The sequence below is a fragment of the Rhamphochromis longiceps genome, linkage group LG3, assembly GCF_057381845.1.
Source record: "Rhamphochromis longiceps isolate RC_006_pf linkage group LG3, R_longiceps_female_GT1.1, whole genome shotgun sequence".
NCBI classification, from domain to species: domain Eukaryota; kingdom Metazoa; phylum Chordata; class Actinopteri; order Cichliformes; family Cichlidae; genus Rhamphochromis; species Rhamphochromis longiceps.
This window is the reverse complement of record NC_140559.1, coordinates 58,036,367-58,051,901: the sequence shown is the minus strand read 5'-3', so window position 1 is coordinate 58,051,901 and position 15,535 is coordinate 58,036,367. Positions and strand designations below refer to the sequence as shown.

Genomic DNA, 15,535 nt, shown 5'->3' with positions numbered 1-15,535 from the left:
TAGTGTGACCGTGAAGGCAACTTTGAGCCTGTGTTTGAGCAACTGAATCAAAAGTAGCCAATTTTTTTTTTAACTGAAAAATAAACATTACAGCAGAAGAGCTTTAAAAAGGAAGAAGCAGGGGAAATAAAGGTTGTCTGTAAACAATGACATCCAGCTTATTCAGGAAGTCTTTCCATATTAGTTACATGTGCCATGAAAGCACATCTGTCTGTGCTCTGTTAAACCCTCTCTGACTCTATTTGGATTTGGAGTCTACTGGGGGAGGACTCAAGACCAGTCCTCTGGTTAAACATCACACATGGCAGAAAAAGGAGGAACGTTTTGTAGTAAATGATAAAAATTAACCCAAGTGAGGCATGAAGTTTACAATCCAAACAAAAGGAGGAACATCGTGGAAAAATAAATACAAACAAGGCATCCATCTGCAAAGTTTGAACCCATATTTTATTTACAACAATGTGGAAAATATTTAATGTTTAAACTGAGAAAAATTTCCCATTTTAAGCGAAATATAAGCTCACTTTGAGTTTGAGGTATTAGTACTTCAAAACAAATGAATTTGGAGACAGTGGCAACAAAAGGCTGGTAAGTGTTTTGTCTGTTCAAAAATTTCTTTGGGAACATGTAAGTAACATGATTGCTTCTCTTAAACGGTTAAAAAAAAAAAAAAAGTCCAAAGCTTCTCAGAAGTAAAGATGGCAGGGACGTTCACCAAAATGTATACAAATTGTGGAATAATTTTAGAATAAAATTCCTCAGTCTAAAATTTTAAAGACTGAATATCGTCTACAGAACATAATATCAAAAGGAACAAGGTCAAAAACCAATATTGGATGTCTGCTCTTCTGGCCCACAGACAACAATTCATTAAAAACAGGCCTGACTCCATCAGGGAAATCTCTGCGTGGGCTCAGGGCTTCAGTGTTCAGTGATTCCACCCACAAATGCAGGTTAAAGCTCTGTCATGCAAAGGAGTCATGTGTAAAAATGATCCAGAAACACCATCTTCTCTCACCGAGGCAAAAAGCCCAGCAGCTGGTCTTCAACATGTTTCCAGACATGCAGAATAAAAAAGGGATGCTACACAGCGGTAAGCTAACCAAACGATTGAGATAATATTGCTGCCATTAAATTCAAAAGGAGGCATTCTTCTTCTTAAAATGCTTCATTTTCTCAGATCACAATGCTAACATGTCCAATGCGGTTTCTGTTATAATAATAAAATAAGGGTTTGTGAGATTTGAAAAAAAGTCATCTTTTTATTTACATTTTAGCATCTCAAGTCTTTCAGATTGAGGATTAAAGTAGAGCAGGGGCCTGTTCTTCGTACCTCGCTAAGTAAGTTAGCTGGATTTGATTGTTGACGATTTCGCCTGATCTTGGATCGTTCGGTTCCCCGAAGCTCATCCGGGACTTGCTGTCATAGCAACAGAGCCGTAAGCGTAAACCTGCTCGGGAGCAGGTTTACTTTATGTAAACAGGATTAGATCGCGGCCACGCAGGTATGTCCGCTTCATTTATACGAAAGCAACAGCGATATTCCACCACTGTTTCACCATAAATAAATAACATCAATGTAACTAAAGATAATGCAGCACCTGATCCTTTTATTGATGTCACACAGATACATACAGGTCATTTCCTAAAAAAGGGAAATGAACTATTAACATTCTATTACATGTATGTGATTATTACAGATGTAATTCATATTTCAGAGTAGTAATTGCAAATCACTTCGTGTAATCAAGATGAGAGACCACGGCTATAAAAGCGAAGGTGGATTTGGGAAGTCTGTCGCAGCCATGTCCTGTCCGTTTACGCGAGCCACCCATTGCGGAAGGTGCAAGATTGATAAGGAGAGTCCTCAGAATTCAGCGTATATTGCGGGACAGACAGGATCCTTTAGCTCAGCGCGACAGTGTGCTCATTGAGAGATATCGATATTCCCGTGAGGGTATTATTTACTTAACCAACTTGTTGACGAGGGGGTGCAGGACCACCACCTGTCTTTTTTTTCCTCTGCCCTTTTCTTGGTTGCTGTTATGAACAAACAAACAGATTATTTCAGGGTCTCTTTCCAAGAGACGAAAAGCAATATAAGTGATAAATATTACCATTCTGTAGAATATTCTTATATTTCACTTTTACTTGTTCCCATGTTCTAGTGGGTCCTGTTGTGGCTCTAATGTGAAAGGGGATATAATATAACAATATAATATAATGTAATATAATATTGGATAATATAGTGTAATATAATAAATCTATGAATAAATAATAAAGTGAATGAATAGTGGTATTGTCATGCGCTTTGGGTGCCTTGAAAAGCGCTATATAAACCCACTCCATTTGTTGCGACTTTCATCCGTAGATAAAGCCGCGGCCGGCTGAGTTGGTTGTGTCCCTGTGATGCGCCTCCAATAATCCATAATGAGTCGTACTTGTACTTTGCGCATTTATTTTAAGAACAAAATAAAAACAAACATTTGCGCTTTCAATCAATTTACAACTAGCGCATGGATTAACTGGTGTGCCAAAAAATGACGGTCAACAGAAAAGTTTGCCCACAAACCACTCACCCAACACACCTGCTGCGAACACCGACCTCAGGTAAATAGACTGTGACCACACCCACATACCATCACCTGAGACGCAGGTAAAGCTATACACCTGTGCCACCAAAACAAAAAGGAAAAACATAAACATTGACTTTGGCTCTTACAATACCGGCCCCTAATTATTATCTTTTAAATAATAATTACGAAATAATCAAGTCTTACGTCATTTTCTTGTTCATAAAACATGTCAATCGCCCTTTAGTGCAACATGCATCAGTACTACTACTTGTGGTTCACCATCTGTGAAGTTAATAACCCATAAATAAAAGGAGTAGGTCACTTAAAGATTATCCAGTCAGTCCAATATGTTAAATAGTCTCTGTTTCCTGCAAAAGACAGACTTTATTTTATAGGTCTGTTTAGGAATCCAGTCTTTGTCTTGATCCGAAGATGACGAACAAATCCCCTTTTGTCCTGGATTGTCTCTTCTATTTTTCCAGTTATCCAGGAATTCCGTGGTGCGGAATCATCAACAATGATCACAATGTCTCCTGGCATGAAGTTTCGTTTTGGGTTGCACCATTTCTGTCTTTGTTGCAGTTGTGGAAGATATTCTTTAATCCACCTTTTCCAGAATAAATCTGACATATATTGGACTTGTTTCCATCTGCGACGAGCATATATGTCATCTTTTTGAAAACATCCTGGTGGTAATGATGGTGCAGTCTTAAGAAGCAACAGGTGGTTTGGAGTAAGTGCTTCAAGGTCATTTGGATCTGTAGAAGCCTTTGTAATAGGACGACCATTCAAAATAGCTTCAGCTTCACATAAAACAGTCCTGAGGCTCTCTTCATCAAGACTTTGTACACTTAAGGTGGAATTAAGAATCTTTCTCACAGATCTTATAAGTCTTTCCCATACACCTCCATGATGTGAGCCAGCTGGGGGATGGAAAGTCCATTTAATGCCCTTTTGAAGAAGGGTATTGTGTATACGACATTGATTCCAATCTGCTATCATTTCCTTCAGCTCACGATGGGATCCCACAAAGTTGGTACCGTTGTCAGATCGCAGTTCTTTTACTTGACCACGTCTAGCAATAAAGCGACGAAGGGCATTGATAAAAGAGTCTGTGTCCAGTGATGATGCCATTTCAATATGAATGGCTCTTGACGCTAAACATGTGAATATCACACCATAGCATTTTACAGTAGTCCTTCCACGTTTCACTAGAAACGGTCCGAAATAGTCCACTCCAACATACGTGAATGGTGGTTCATCAGGAGTTACTCTGTGTAGGGGCAGGTCTGCCATTTGTTGTTGTCCTGGTGGGGCATTTACGCGCCGACACACAATGCATTTAGCCACAATTTTTCTTATAGGTACTGTGACACCTGAAATCCAGTATTTTTGACGCAGTTTAGATAACATGTGGTTACGACCTCCATGACCCACCGCTTCATGGACATGTTGAAGGATTAGGTTAGAAATGTGGAAGTCCTTGGCCAGAATAACAGGATGTTTTCTCTCTTCTGGCATTGCAGTTCTACTGAGTCGTCCACCAACTCTCAACACACCTTCTTCCAGGATGGGAGTAAGTTTATAAATGTGACTGGTTCTCTTAACATTCGATCCTTTTGTTAAACAGGAGATTTCATCAGCAAACCGCTTCCTTTGACAAAAGGAGATTATAGCCATTTCAGCGCTAATCAGCTCCTCAACTTTGAGACTGCTGGTGTCCAGACAGTGTTTCTTCATTTGAAGTTCAAGATTTTGTTCAGGATCATGTTTAATCTGTAGTTTTCTTCTACTGTAATGCAGAAGCAGTTTTTTAACTCTCAGAATCCATGCTACTGCACGCTTCAGCCGAGTCCAGGATGAAAAATACTGAATGAAGTGAGAAACCGGATCCATTTCTTGTGACGTCTGAACAGCATTCACTGTTGTTTTAATTTCTGCATCGCTTGATGAGAGTTGTTTCACTTCATCAGGATTCTGAGGCCACTCCTCTTGTGGTAGTAGAAGAAATGGAGGTCCAGAGAGCCAAGTTTGTTTATTTTTCAAAAAGGATTGTACCGTTAAACCTCGAGAAGCCAAATCTGCTGGATTGTTATCCGTGTCCACATATCTCCATTGTTGAGGATTTGAAACTTTGACAATCTCAGAAACTCTGTTGGCGACGAAAGTGCGGAACCTTGTTGTTTTATTGTTGATATATTTCAGTACAGAGGTGCTGTCAGTCCAAAATACTGAGTCCTTCAGTTCCATCTGCAGCTCCTTTTTCCACATTACATCCATTCTGCTTGCTAAGGTGGCAGCAGTTAACTCCATTCGAGGGATTGTAACTGGTTTTAAAGGAGCAACACGTGCCTTTCCCATAATGAATGCACAGTGTGCCTGGTCTTGTTCATTCTTTAGTAACAAATAAGTCACTGTTCCATAGCTGTCCTCAGATGCATCTGCGAAATGATGCAACTGAGCAGTTTTCACAGTTCCAAAACTGTTGGTTTTAAAACAACGATCAACCTTGAACTCCTCCAGCTTGTAGAGCTCTTGCATCCAAATAGTCCATTCTTGTATAACTGCATCAGGTAATGCATCATCCCATCCAATCTTTTTTCGACACAGATTTTGCAGAATCTTTTTAGCAGTTAAGATTACTGGTGCCAACATTCCTAGGGGGTCATAAACAGAGCTGACTACAGAAAGGATGCCACGTCTTGTCAAAGGTCGATCTCTTAGAGTGATTCTGAACTTGAAAACGTCAGATTCCACACACCATTGAACGCCCAAAACTCTTTCCACCGGAAATTCATCACTGATCAAGTCTAGATCCTTTATTTTGTTTGCTCTGTTACTTTCAGGTATTACAGCCAACACGTTACGACTGTTACTTATCCATTTGTTCAGTGGAAAGCCTCCTTTCAAGCATATGGCACAGAGTTCATGATAGAGATTGATCGCATCCTCTTCTGTGGCTGCTGAGACGAGACAATCGTCGACGTAAAAGTTGTTCAACATTGCATCCACGGCTTGAAGGCTAAACTGTTGTTTATGATCTTCAGCACATTTCCTTAGTGCAAAATTTGCACAACTTGGAGATGAAGTTGCTCCAAACACATGTACTGTCATCCTATATTCAACCATGGCTTGAGTGTAATCTCCGTTGGGCCACCAAAGGAATCTTAACATATCTCGATCCTCCTCTGGTATTTTAACCTGGTGAAACATGGCCTTAATGTCTGCAGCAATGACAACAGGTTCTTTATGAAATCTTGTCAGAACTCCAATTAATGTGCTGGTCAAGTCTGGACCTTGTAAGAGCTTGCTATTTAGCGACACTCCTTGATACTTGGCTCCACAGTCAAACACCACTCTAAGGGTTTTCTTCTGCGATGCAGAACACCATGGTGCGGCAAATACCATTTCCTGCCATCCGTCCGTTCTAAGTTGTCTTCTGGTACCTTTTCTGCATAACCTTCAGAGATCATATCTGACATAAAGCTGTTATAGTCCTGCAGAAAAGTAGAGTTCTTCATAAGTCTTTTCTTCAGATTCTGAAGGCGTTGTACAGCAACACTTTTATTATCTGGCATGCAGACCTTTAAGTCTTTCAATGGGAGTCCAATATAATAATGACCATTATGTATCTTAGCAGTATTGGAAACTTTATCCAAAAACTGTTGGTCTTCCTTAGAAGGTTCCTTCTCATCTCTGGCACACTCTGGAAAATCAGTTTTAAACTGCTGATTCCACAGCTCAAGTTTCACCACTGAAACTCTATTGACACTTATCTGTGGCTGATTGTGAACTTCAGTTTGAGTCTCACCCAAAGGTCCGTTCACTGTCCAGCCAAGGACAGTTTTAACAGCATACGGTCCATCTCCAACACTTCTAATGACATCCAGTGGTTCCAGAGCCTTTGGCACATTCGAGCCAATTAGCAAATCAATTTCAGAGTCAATTTCTGGCAGATGTACAGACTTCAAATATGGCCACCGGAGTATATCGTTGTGGTGAGGAATGTTTCCTTTATGGACAGGCATAATGAACTGAGTATAAAGAATGGGAAGATCACAAAACTCGTTTCCGTCTAGTCCAGCAACTTCTAAATCTGCAATAATATCCGTTTCAACAACTTTATTTTGTCCCATAGTTCTCAACAGAATGTTGGATCTTCTTCCATGAATTTTCAGCTTATTCATCAGCTTTACTGTACAAAATGATGCAGTGCTGCCTGGGTCAAGAAATGCATAGGTGTACAATGTTACATTTCCTTTCTTGGCCTTAACTTTCACAGGCACAATTGAAAGTTTGAATTCATCTTTACCGGCCCCAGTAAGAGCACTGGTCTGAATAGAGACTATGGCACGATTTTGAGTTTGTTCCTTTGATTCTTGTTCTTTACTCATTGTCTTTTGATAGATGTGTAACATTTGAGGATGCTTTAAACCACACGTCTTGCACCTGAGGCGCTTTTTGCAGTCTCTACTAATGTGACCTTTAGAAAGACATCCGAAACAGACTCCATTCTCTTTTAGAAAAGTGATTTTGTCTTTTTGCGTTTTTCTTTCCAGCTCTTGACAATTTTCTAAGGTATGTTCACCTTTGCAAAACAAGCAACTCCTCATTTGTGTTGTTCTTTCCTTTTCCTTAACTTTGTTATTTTCTTTTTCAGATGCCATCACAGAGGTAGCAAAAGAACTTTCTTTGAATCTTGTGTGAGTTTGAGACTTAAGTTTTCTTGTGTCTCTGTTTGTCGTGCAGATATCCTTGATGTCCCCAAACACTGGGTCAGATGCGATCTTCACTTGTTTTTCTAAAAACTCCACAAGATCCTTAAATGTAGCTTGTCGATTACACTTCTCATGGAAATCACAGACTGCAGTTCTCCACTTATCTCTCTGCCTGTAGGGAAGTTTCTTTGTTATAGCTAACATGTTGGCAGGCATGTCAAGCTCCTGCATATAACTGAGATCTTCCATAGCATTGCAACAGCCTCTTAGGAATATTGTGTAAGCTTGAAGAGCTTTCATGTCCTCTGTTTTTATTGAAGACCAAGCAAGTGCTTTGCTCATGTAAGCCGTGGCAAGTTTATGTTCATTACCAAAATGCTGCCGTAATAAAGACTTTGCCTTTCTGAATCCTGCTTCTGAAGTCATGTGTAGGCAACTTCTTACAAGTTCTCTTGGTTGACCCTTTGTGTGTTGTTCCAAATAATAAAGACAATCTCCAGGGTTTTTATTTCTGCTTTCAATGTTATGTTCAAACGATTTAATAAAAGTCTGGTACTGAAGTGGATCTCCATCAAAAACTGGGATCTCCTTTTTAGGCAATGAAGAAAGACTATGTTGTTGGATTAATAAAGCAGTGAGTTCGTTTTGCTTACTCATGACAGATACGATGTTACAGTCTTCTTCATGACTAGAAAGTTGAGAAGATACATGTTTATTTTCACGTGAATTTCTAATGTCTGAGTGATATGTCAAGGGATCTTCAGAAAGAGTCTGAGGTTGTATTGGAACTCTGCCTGTGGTTAAGAGAGATTGTGAGTCTGCAACATTATGCTCCTTAAAGATATGCACATGTTGCCTTTCATGTACAGGAGTATCCGGACTAGTATTCAGCACTTGAGTTACCTTCTGTCCCTTTTCAAAATATGACTCCATACCATCTGATATTTTTGATAGTTTACTTTTAATACTGGATCCTTTTGAGCCTCTCAGTACTTTCATTTTTGCAACCGTGGCAGCTATATTTGTTTCCAGCTCCATTTGCTCCCGCTGTCTCCTTAACTGTGCTTCATGTTCCTCCAAGGCATGTTTATCCTTAAGCACTTTTTGCCTTACCATCAGAGCAGCTGCTTCAGCTTCAGCTATTATTCGTGCTGATGTTGTACTTGATGCTCTGGAGTTTGAGCTTGAAGAACTGATTTTACTCTTTTTGCTTCCTACGTTTGAAACACTGTCACCTGGCTGTATTTCATCTTGTATGTCAGAATTTGTTTTAACCTGCTTTGGGGATGTTAAGATGTTATTTTTATCATTTGTGGAAGAAACCGTCTCCTTTGATAAAACAGGCTCAGCAGAAACGGGCACATCCAAAGTAACAGCAGTAGGCACTTTCTCAGCTTCATTGTCTTTTTCCATAAAAGGTCTTCCAGCTTCAAGAAGCCACTGTTTCACATCTTCAACAAAATCATCATTACATTTTGTGATGCGTCCAAACCAGTCAATATGAGCATCTTGTTCATCTTTAGGAATCAATAAAATGAATGCATCATGAACTGCTTTGGCATTTTTATACAAATCATTCAGTTTTTCCAAGTTAAGCAGCACAGCTTTTGCATTGTCATCCTTGTTCATCAATTCTTTAATATCACGAGTTAACCCTTTAATCTTGTTAACATGAGCTTTTCGCTCTTTCTGCAAAGTTTCCATTTTAAAAGCAAGCGCTTTAGCCGTCAGTTTTGCAGATCTTTTTTCTTCCAGTTCATGTTCGGCTTCTTTTATTTCACTCATCGTCACTTTTTCACATGCATCAAAACAACATTATATTCCACAGCTTCACAGATAGATCACAGCCAATACTTTTCTTCCGTGTAAACCATTGCGCAGCAGCGTCACAGGCTGTCAAAACCAGAGCAGCGTCCTCCAGCTTGCCAAATCAAGCACACGCACGCACACAACGCAGATCAAACCAATGTCCCCAATGGACAAGCGATGACACAAACTGTGTTCAAAACATCCAATAATACACAGAGTGAATCCGCGTGTCCTACCGCTTCTGAAGTGTCTGTTGCGCTGCGTTCCACCATGCCAGTGTGACGGTGCCGTTTCCAATTACTCATTTGAGAACTGCGTCCACTCATCTGACAGCTCCGTGACTCCAAAACGTATATCCAAAAATCCTCTTCATTGTTTTGATGCGTGCAATAAAAGACAAGGATTTTCTGTTGACTAAATGTTGCGACTTTCATCCGTAGATAAAGCCGCGGCCGGCTGAGTTGGTTGTGTCCCTGTGACGCGCCTCCAATAATCCATAATGAGTCGTACTTGTACTTTGCGCATTTATTTTAAGAACAAAATAAAAACAAACATTTGCGCTTTCAATCAATTTACAACTAGCGCATGGATTAACTGGTGTGCCAAAAAATGACGGTCAACAGAAAAGTTTGCCCACAAACCACTCACCCAACACACCTGCTGCGAACACCGACCTCGGGTAAATAGACTGTGACCACACCCACATACCATCACCTGAGACGCAGGTAAAGCTATACACCTGTGCCACCAAAACAAAAAGGAAAAACATAAACATTGACTTTGGCTCTTACACCATTATTATTGTTATTATTAAATTACTTACGAGTTTAATTTGTCAGCAACTTTCTGCCAGCCCTCTCTCCTTGCTTTTGCAGCCTTTGCAGTGTTCCCTTGCGTTTTAATTAAACTCTGAAACTCCTGAAATCCTTCAATCAAGAGTTCTTGCTCTGCTGCCGGAAAATACCGAGCGCGCCCCTTCGACATTTTCGCCGACCAATCAGCGGGTTGCCGATCAATGTTTCTACTATCGATGCGTAGCCCCTTTTACGACACCCAGTGATGTCACATTACTGCGTCCAGCTGTACTAATCGTCAACAACAGGTGTGTTCGGGGAACCGGATTAGCGAGCTCACGGTTAGCGCGATGGTTTGGTCTTGGATGTGTCATTTGATCTTGGATGTAGTGAGCGACGTACGAAGAACGGGCCCCAGGTCAGATTATATCTGTGGGCCTCGGTGGTATAGTTTAACATGTGGCTTTAAAAGAATGCCTTACTCAGCTGAAATAGTTGAAACAAACAAACCAGTTCTTTGTTTCATGGATAACGTTCAGATTGAGCTGACTTTAACGGCTGAAATAAAATAAAGGCATATTTATATTTCTGTAAAGGTTTTATAGTCCAGGACGAGCAACAATTCAACTTTCAGATAAAGAAGTGGCATACCAGACAAACTTGGGTTCCTCATACTTTTGAGAGAAGCCTTTACTTGCAGAAAAATGAGCTCATTGTTCTTTAAAAATAAACAATCTGTGTTAGAAGAACCAGTTTAGCAGGAGACATTATCAGATCAGTTTAAAAGTTAGCCTTAGCCTGGCTAAGCCAACGAGATAGACTATCGCTGTAACTTTGAATTCACCGATATATTAAATTTGAGGATCTCTCCCTTGTTGTGGTGTTTGTGTCCCTTTGAGAGTTTAATGGGCTCTCTCGTGAGCTGGTTAGACTTCAAGAACCACACAGAGCCTGCAAACATTTCTTCCCTGTATTATTTATTGAAAACCCAGCAGTTGCCATTAATACCTGTTGTGTCTGTACAGGCAGGGGGGGTAAGGAGATGTGGTAAACTAAATTAGCAGTCATTCTGTTCTCAAAAAAAGGAGAAGAAAAACAACACGGACAAAACAAAAACAAAAAAAGCACTCCGATATGCTGCAGAATGACCCCTTGTATTGTTTTCTCATTTCTCTTAACACTTTGTTTTAAAAATGTTACACAGATGCAGGGGGGCTGGGGGGGTGCACGGAGGAAGAAGGGTGACAGCAGTTCAGGGGATGAAAAATAAGGATGCAAATGAAAGTCTGATTTGGGTGTGTCTTTTAAAAGAGTTGCACTGATCCGCTCCTCTTCTGCCAAGTGTTGCCTTTACTTATTCTGTGTGGTGAAACACGAAACGGTGGTTGACGTCTCCGTGCCTCTGCTTCATCGTTTCTTTGGAGGTTGGGCTGTGCGGGGAGGAGTGACGGGTCGACCGGAGTTCATCCCTCCATACTGATACTTGGCCTTCTTCTCAGACGGCTTCAGGATCTACAACACGCAAACAGAGCAGCGTTAGCTTCAACTTTCCTGCAGTGAGGTGATGGCGCTAACCACGACACTATAGGATTTTTAGATTGTCCCAGATGAACGATGATCAACGTGAAAAACTATTTTTTCAAGATGAAAAACATGAAAAAGTCAACATTTGTATGAACATCTTTATGGTTCAACACAGCCTGAAGCTTCTTGTAATTTCTTTAGTTTTCAGGAAAACTTCTCCAGGCTCCTTTAAGGACATCCTGCCACGTGTTTTAAGATAAGATAAGATAGAACTTTATTAATCCCTCGGGTGGGTTCCTCTGGGAAATTCGACTTCCAAAAAGCACAGCAACGACCGAAGTTACAGTTATTTATATATATATATATATATATATATATATATATATATATATATATATATATATATATATATATATATATATATATATATATATATATATATATTTTACGACTGTCAAATATTTTTCATAGATTCAACTAAAATAAATAGGAGCAAATTTGTGTTTTTGGCCGTTAGTGACAACGTGCCTACAAGTTCAAGCTGGCTGTTTGAATGATTCAAAGGTCAGTGTTGAAACGGCTCAAAAGACAAACCTTCCTCTGAAGATGGTCAGATATAAGAACTGGACTAAAAATCAGAACTAAATTTTAAAAAAGTAAACTGGATAACTATCGCTCATGAACACTTAAAAACTAACAGGAAAGGACTTCCGGTCGCTAGGGGGATGTAGCAGGTAGAGGAGAAGACTGCTCCGCTAACTTTTTTACCTTTTCCACTCCTAAACCAGCCAATTCACAACAAAACTATTGAACTGCGTACGTTTTATTTTACGGTCTCCGAAATTGGTTTTTCCTCGTTCTAACATGGCCTCGAAACGCACTAAAGCGGCAGAAAAGGAGGACGACGCACCTAAGCTGAACATGGCGGCCATCTCCTCCCTTCTGGAGCAGCATAGGGAGGCATTGGCCAGCGACTTCAAAACATCTTTTAGTCTACTGGAGTCGAAGTTTGACGAAGTCCGCTCTGCGGTGGAAGACCATGGCCAGCGGCTCGGATCTCTAGAGCTAGCAGCGGACGACTTAAGCCAGCGGGTTAGAGATCTCGAGGACGTTTGTTCCAATCTCAGCGAATCCAACACTAAACTTCTGGCTAAAGTTACGGACTTAGATAGCCGAAGTAGGCGCCAGAACCTGCGTATCCTGGGACTCGAGGAGGGCGTTGAAGGTGGGCATCCCACAGAATTCTTTGCAGGTTTGCTCTGCGAGATTTTCGGGAAGGAGAGGCTCCCGACCCGCCCGGAGATCGACAGGGCCCACCGTATACCTGCCGCTAAGCCAGCCCCAGGTCAGAGACCGCGACCCGTAATTATACGCCTTCATCGGTACCAGGTAAAGGACTTTCTTATCCGGGAGGCCCGGCGAGGAGGGACACTAGAATACCATGGTCGGCAGATCCGCGTGGTGGAGGATTACTGCCCGGAAGTTTTGAGCAAGCGAGTGGAGTACCGGGAAGTGATGTCCGAGCTGTACAAACGGGGTCTCAAGCCCGCTCTGCTGTATCCTGCACGACTTCGCATCACGTCTCCTGACGGCGCAAGACGCTGGCTTCATTCGGCCGATGAAGCGAGGAGGTACTTGGACGGCCTACCCGCTACAGCCGAATCACCCTGAGAGCCTGCTTATCTGGTGTTGACGTTTGTCCGCGGGTCAGCCCTGTGAGTAGATTGTCCTGGCTATCTTAGTCTCCTGGGATGTGGAAGGACTTTCGTTCATATCCAGGCATTACCGACGTCTCCTCCTTTTTTTTTCCCCCCCCTTCTTCTCTGCTATTTACTAGCTGGGGGGCTATTCATATCTCATTGCTTCTATTGTCCCCAAAGTTGATCATTGGTTCTGTTGTGGTTCTATGGTGACTGCTTTAACAAATTTCTACTGCTCATAGAGGAGTGTTGTGCTTACTCTAATCATCGTTATGAGAGCTAAAGTCTGTTCTTAGTGTTAGACAGGAAGAGTTTATTGTTCTGGAGGGTACACAATGTGTGTTTTGGAGAGCTTGCTGCTTTTTTCCTTGGCAGCTGTCTTGTGGGTGGGGGGGTGGATGGGGAATGGGGGGAGACATCCTTCAGAGCCGGGGTGGTTTTATGTTGTTTTGTCAAGTTGGGGGATCCGGGAACCATTCTACTCTCTGTTTTAGTCGCTTGCTTGTCATTTTTTTTTGTACTCTGTTTTCAGCTGCACCTGTTTTCTTACATTTCCAGTGCAGGACTATGGGTAGTCGCTTGAACTTTGTAAGCTGGAATGTCAAAGGTTTAAACCACCCTATTAAAAGAAGGAAGGTGCTCTCACACATAAAGCAGTTTAAAGCAGCTGTTGTCTTTCTTCAAGAAACACATCTCCGTGATTCGGATAACTCTCGTCTTATGTCCCGATGGGCAGGGCAGCACTTTCATTCCACCTTTCAGGCTAAGGCCAGAGGCATTTCTATTCTAATTGACCAAAATATTCCTTTTGAGGAACATAATGTAATTTCTGATACGAGTGGCCGGTACGTTTTTGTTTCGGGTAAACTCTGTAATACGAAAGTTGTGTTGGCCAACATATATGCCCCTAATATTGATAATGTAGCTTTCTTCCAGCGTGCTTTCTCGTTGTTGCCTGATCTGAGCTCATATTCTCTTCTACTTGGTGGTGACCTCAACTGTTGGCTGGACCCTGTGTTAGACCGATCCTCCCCGAATCCCTGCACTGTCAGTAAATCTGCTCTTTTCATCCAATCCTTTTTATCTAACTGTGGTGTCTCTGATGTTTGGCGCTGCCTACACCCCCACAGAAGAGAGTATTCTTTTTTCTCACAGGTACACCACACTTATTCTAGGATCGATTATTTTCTTATTCATAAGCAGCTGACTCCATGGGTCCGATCCTGTGAATACCAGACCATAGTGATATCAGACCATTCCCCTGTTGTGCTATCAATGAGTTTCCCAGACATCCCTCAATCCAGACGACACTGGCGTTTTAATTCGACTCTCCTGGCAGATGTAAACTTCCTGGAATTCATGAAAGAACAAATAAACTTGTTTCTTAAAACGAATACCGTAGGAGAAACTTCTAGCTTAATAATTCGGGATACGCTAAAAGCCTTTCTTAGGGGACAGGTTATTTCCTATACTGCTAATATGAAGAAGAAGGCCTGTATAGAACGACTCGATTTAGTCAACCGAATCAAAGAAATAGATCTGCTCTATGCTAAGGTAAAAAGCCCAGACCTATACAATAAGCGCGTGGAGCTTCAGACTAAATTTGAGCTCCTCTCAACGCACTCAATTGAACGTCAGCTCCTGAAGAGTAAGAGTTTGTTTTATATTCATAGCGATAAATCGGGTAAGATGCTTGCCAGCCAGTTAAGGGGCTTCCAGGCAAAACAACATATCACGAAGATTAGAATGGCTAATGGTAATATCACTTCGGACCCTTCCAAAATTAATGATACGTTTAGGGCTTTTTACTCCCAACTTTACACCTCCGAATTCCCGCAGGAAAACACTTTAATGGATAACTTTCTAAAGACTTTGAATGTACCTATGCTTTCCTCTGATAGTAAAAACAGATTGGATGAACCCATCACGCCAGAGGAGCTGAGCGCAGCCATCTCCTCATTGCAGCCTGGGAAACCCCCTGGCCCTGACGGCTTTCCTGTAGAATTTTTCAAAGCATTCTCACCCTTGCTTTTACCTCAACTACATTTAACCCTTTCCGACTCATGGAAGTGTGGTAGACTTCCGCCATCCTTTTACGAGGCAAGTATTGCTCTTGTCCCAAAGAAAGGTAAGGATCCTGTGGAATGCTCATCCTTTAGGCCAATCTCTCTATTAAATGTTGATACTAAAATTTTGGCCAAGGTTTTGGCGCGTAGGCTGGAAAATATTTTGCCCTCAGTTATATCCGAAGATCAAACAGGCTTCATTAAGAATCGTTACTCTTATTCCAATATCCGCCGACTATTGGATGTATTATACACCCCTTCCAGTCAGGGTCCTGAGTGCATTCTCTCCCTAGATGCGGAGAAGGCATTTGATCGGGTAGAGTGGAAATATTTATTCACGATCCTAGA

At 41.4% G+C, this 15,535-nt stretch overlaps 1 protein-coding gene across 1 annotated transcript in view; it reads right to left on the bottom strand.

Annotated features, from left to right (window-relative positions):
- Positions 1-11,037: 11,037 nt before the first annotated feature.
- The window catches only part of LOC146675448 (serine/threonine-protein phosphatase PP1-beta catalytic subunit), a 30,268-nt gene continuing 25,770 nt past the window's right edge, over positions 11,038-15,535 (bottom strand). Inside the window, exon 8 of the mRNA XM_085400475.1 lies at positions 11,038-11,409. Coding sequence (XP_085256601.1) covers positions 11,305-11,409 — 105 coding nt within the window. The 3' untranslated portion in view covers positions 11,038-11,304. The remainder of the gene's footprint in view (positions 11,410-15,535) is intronic.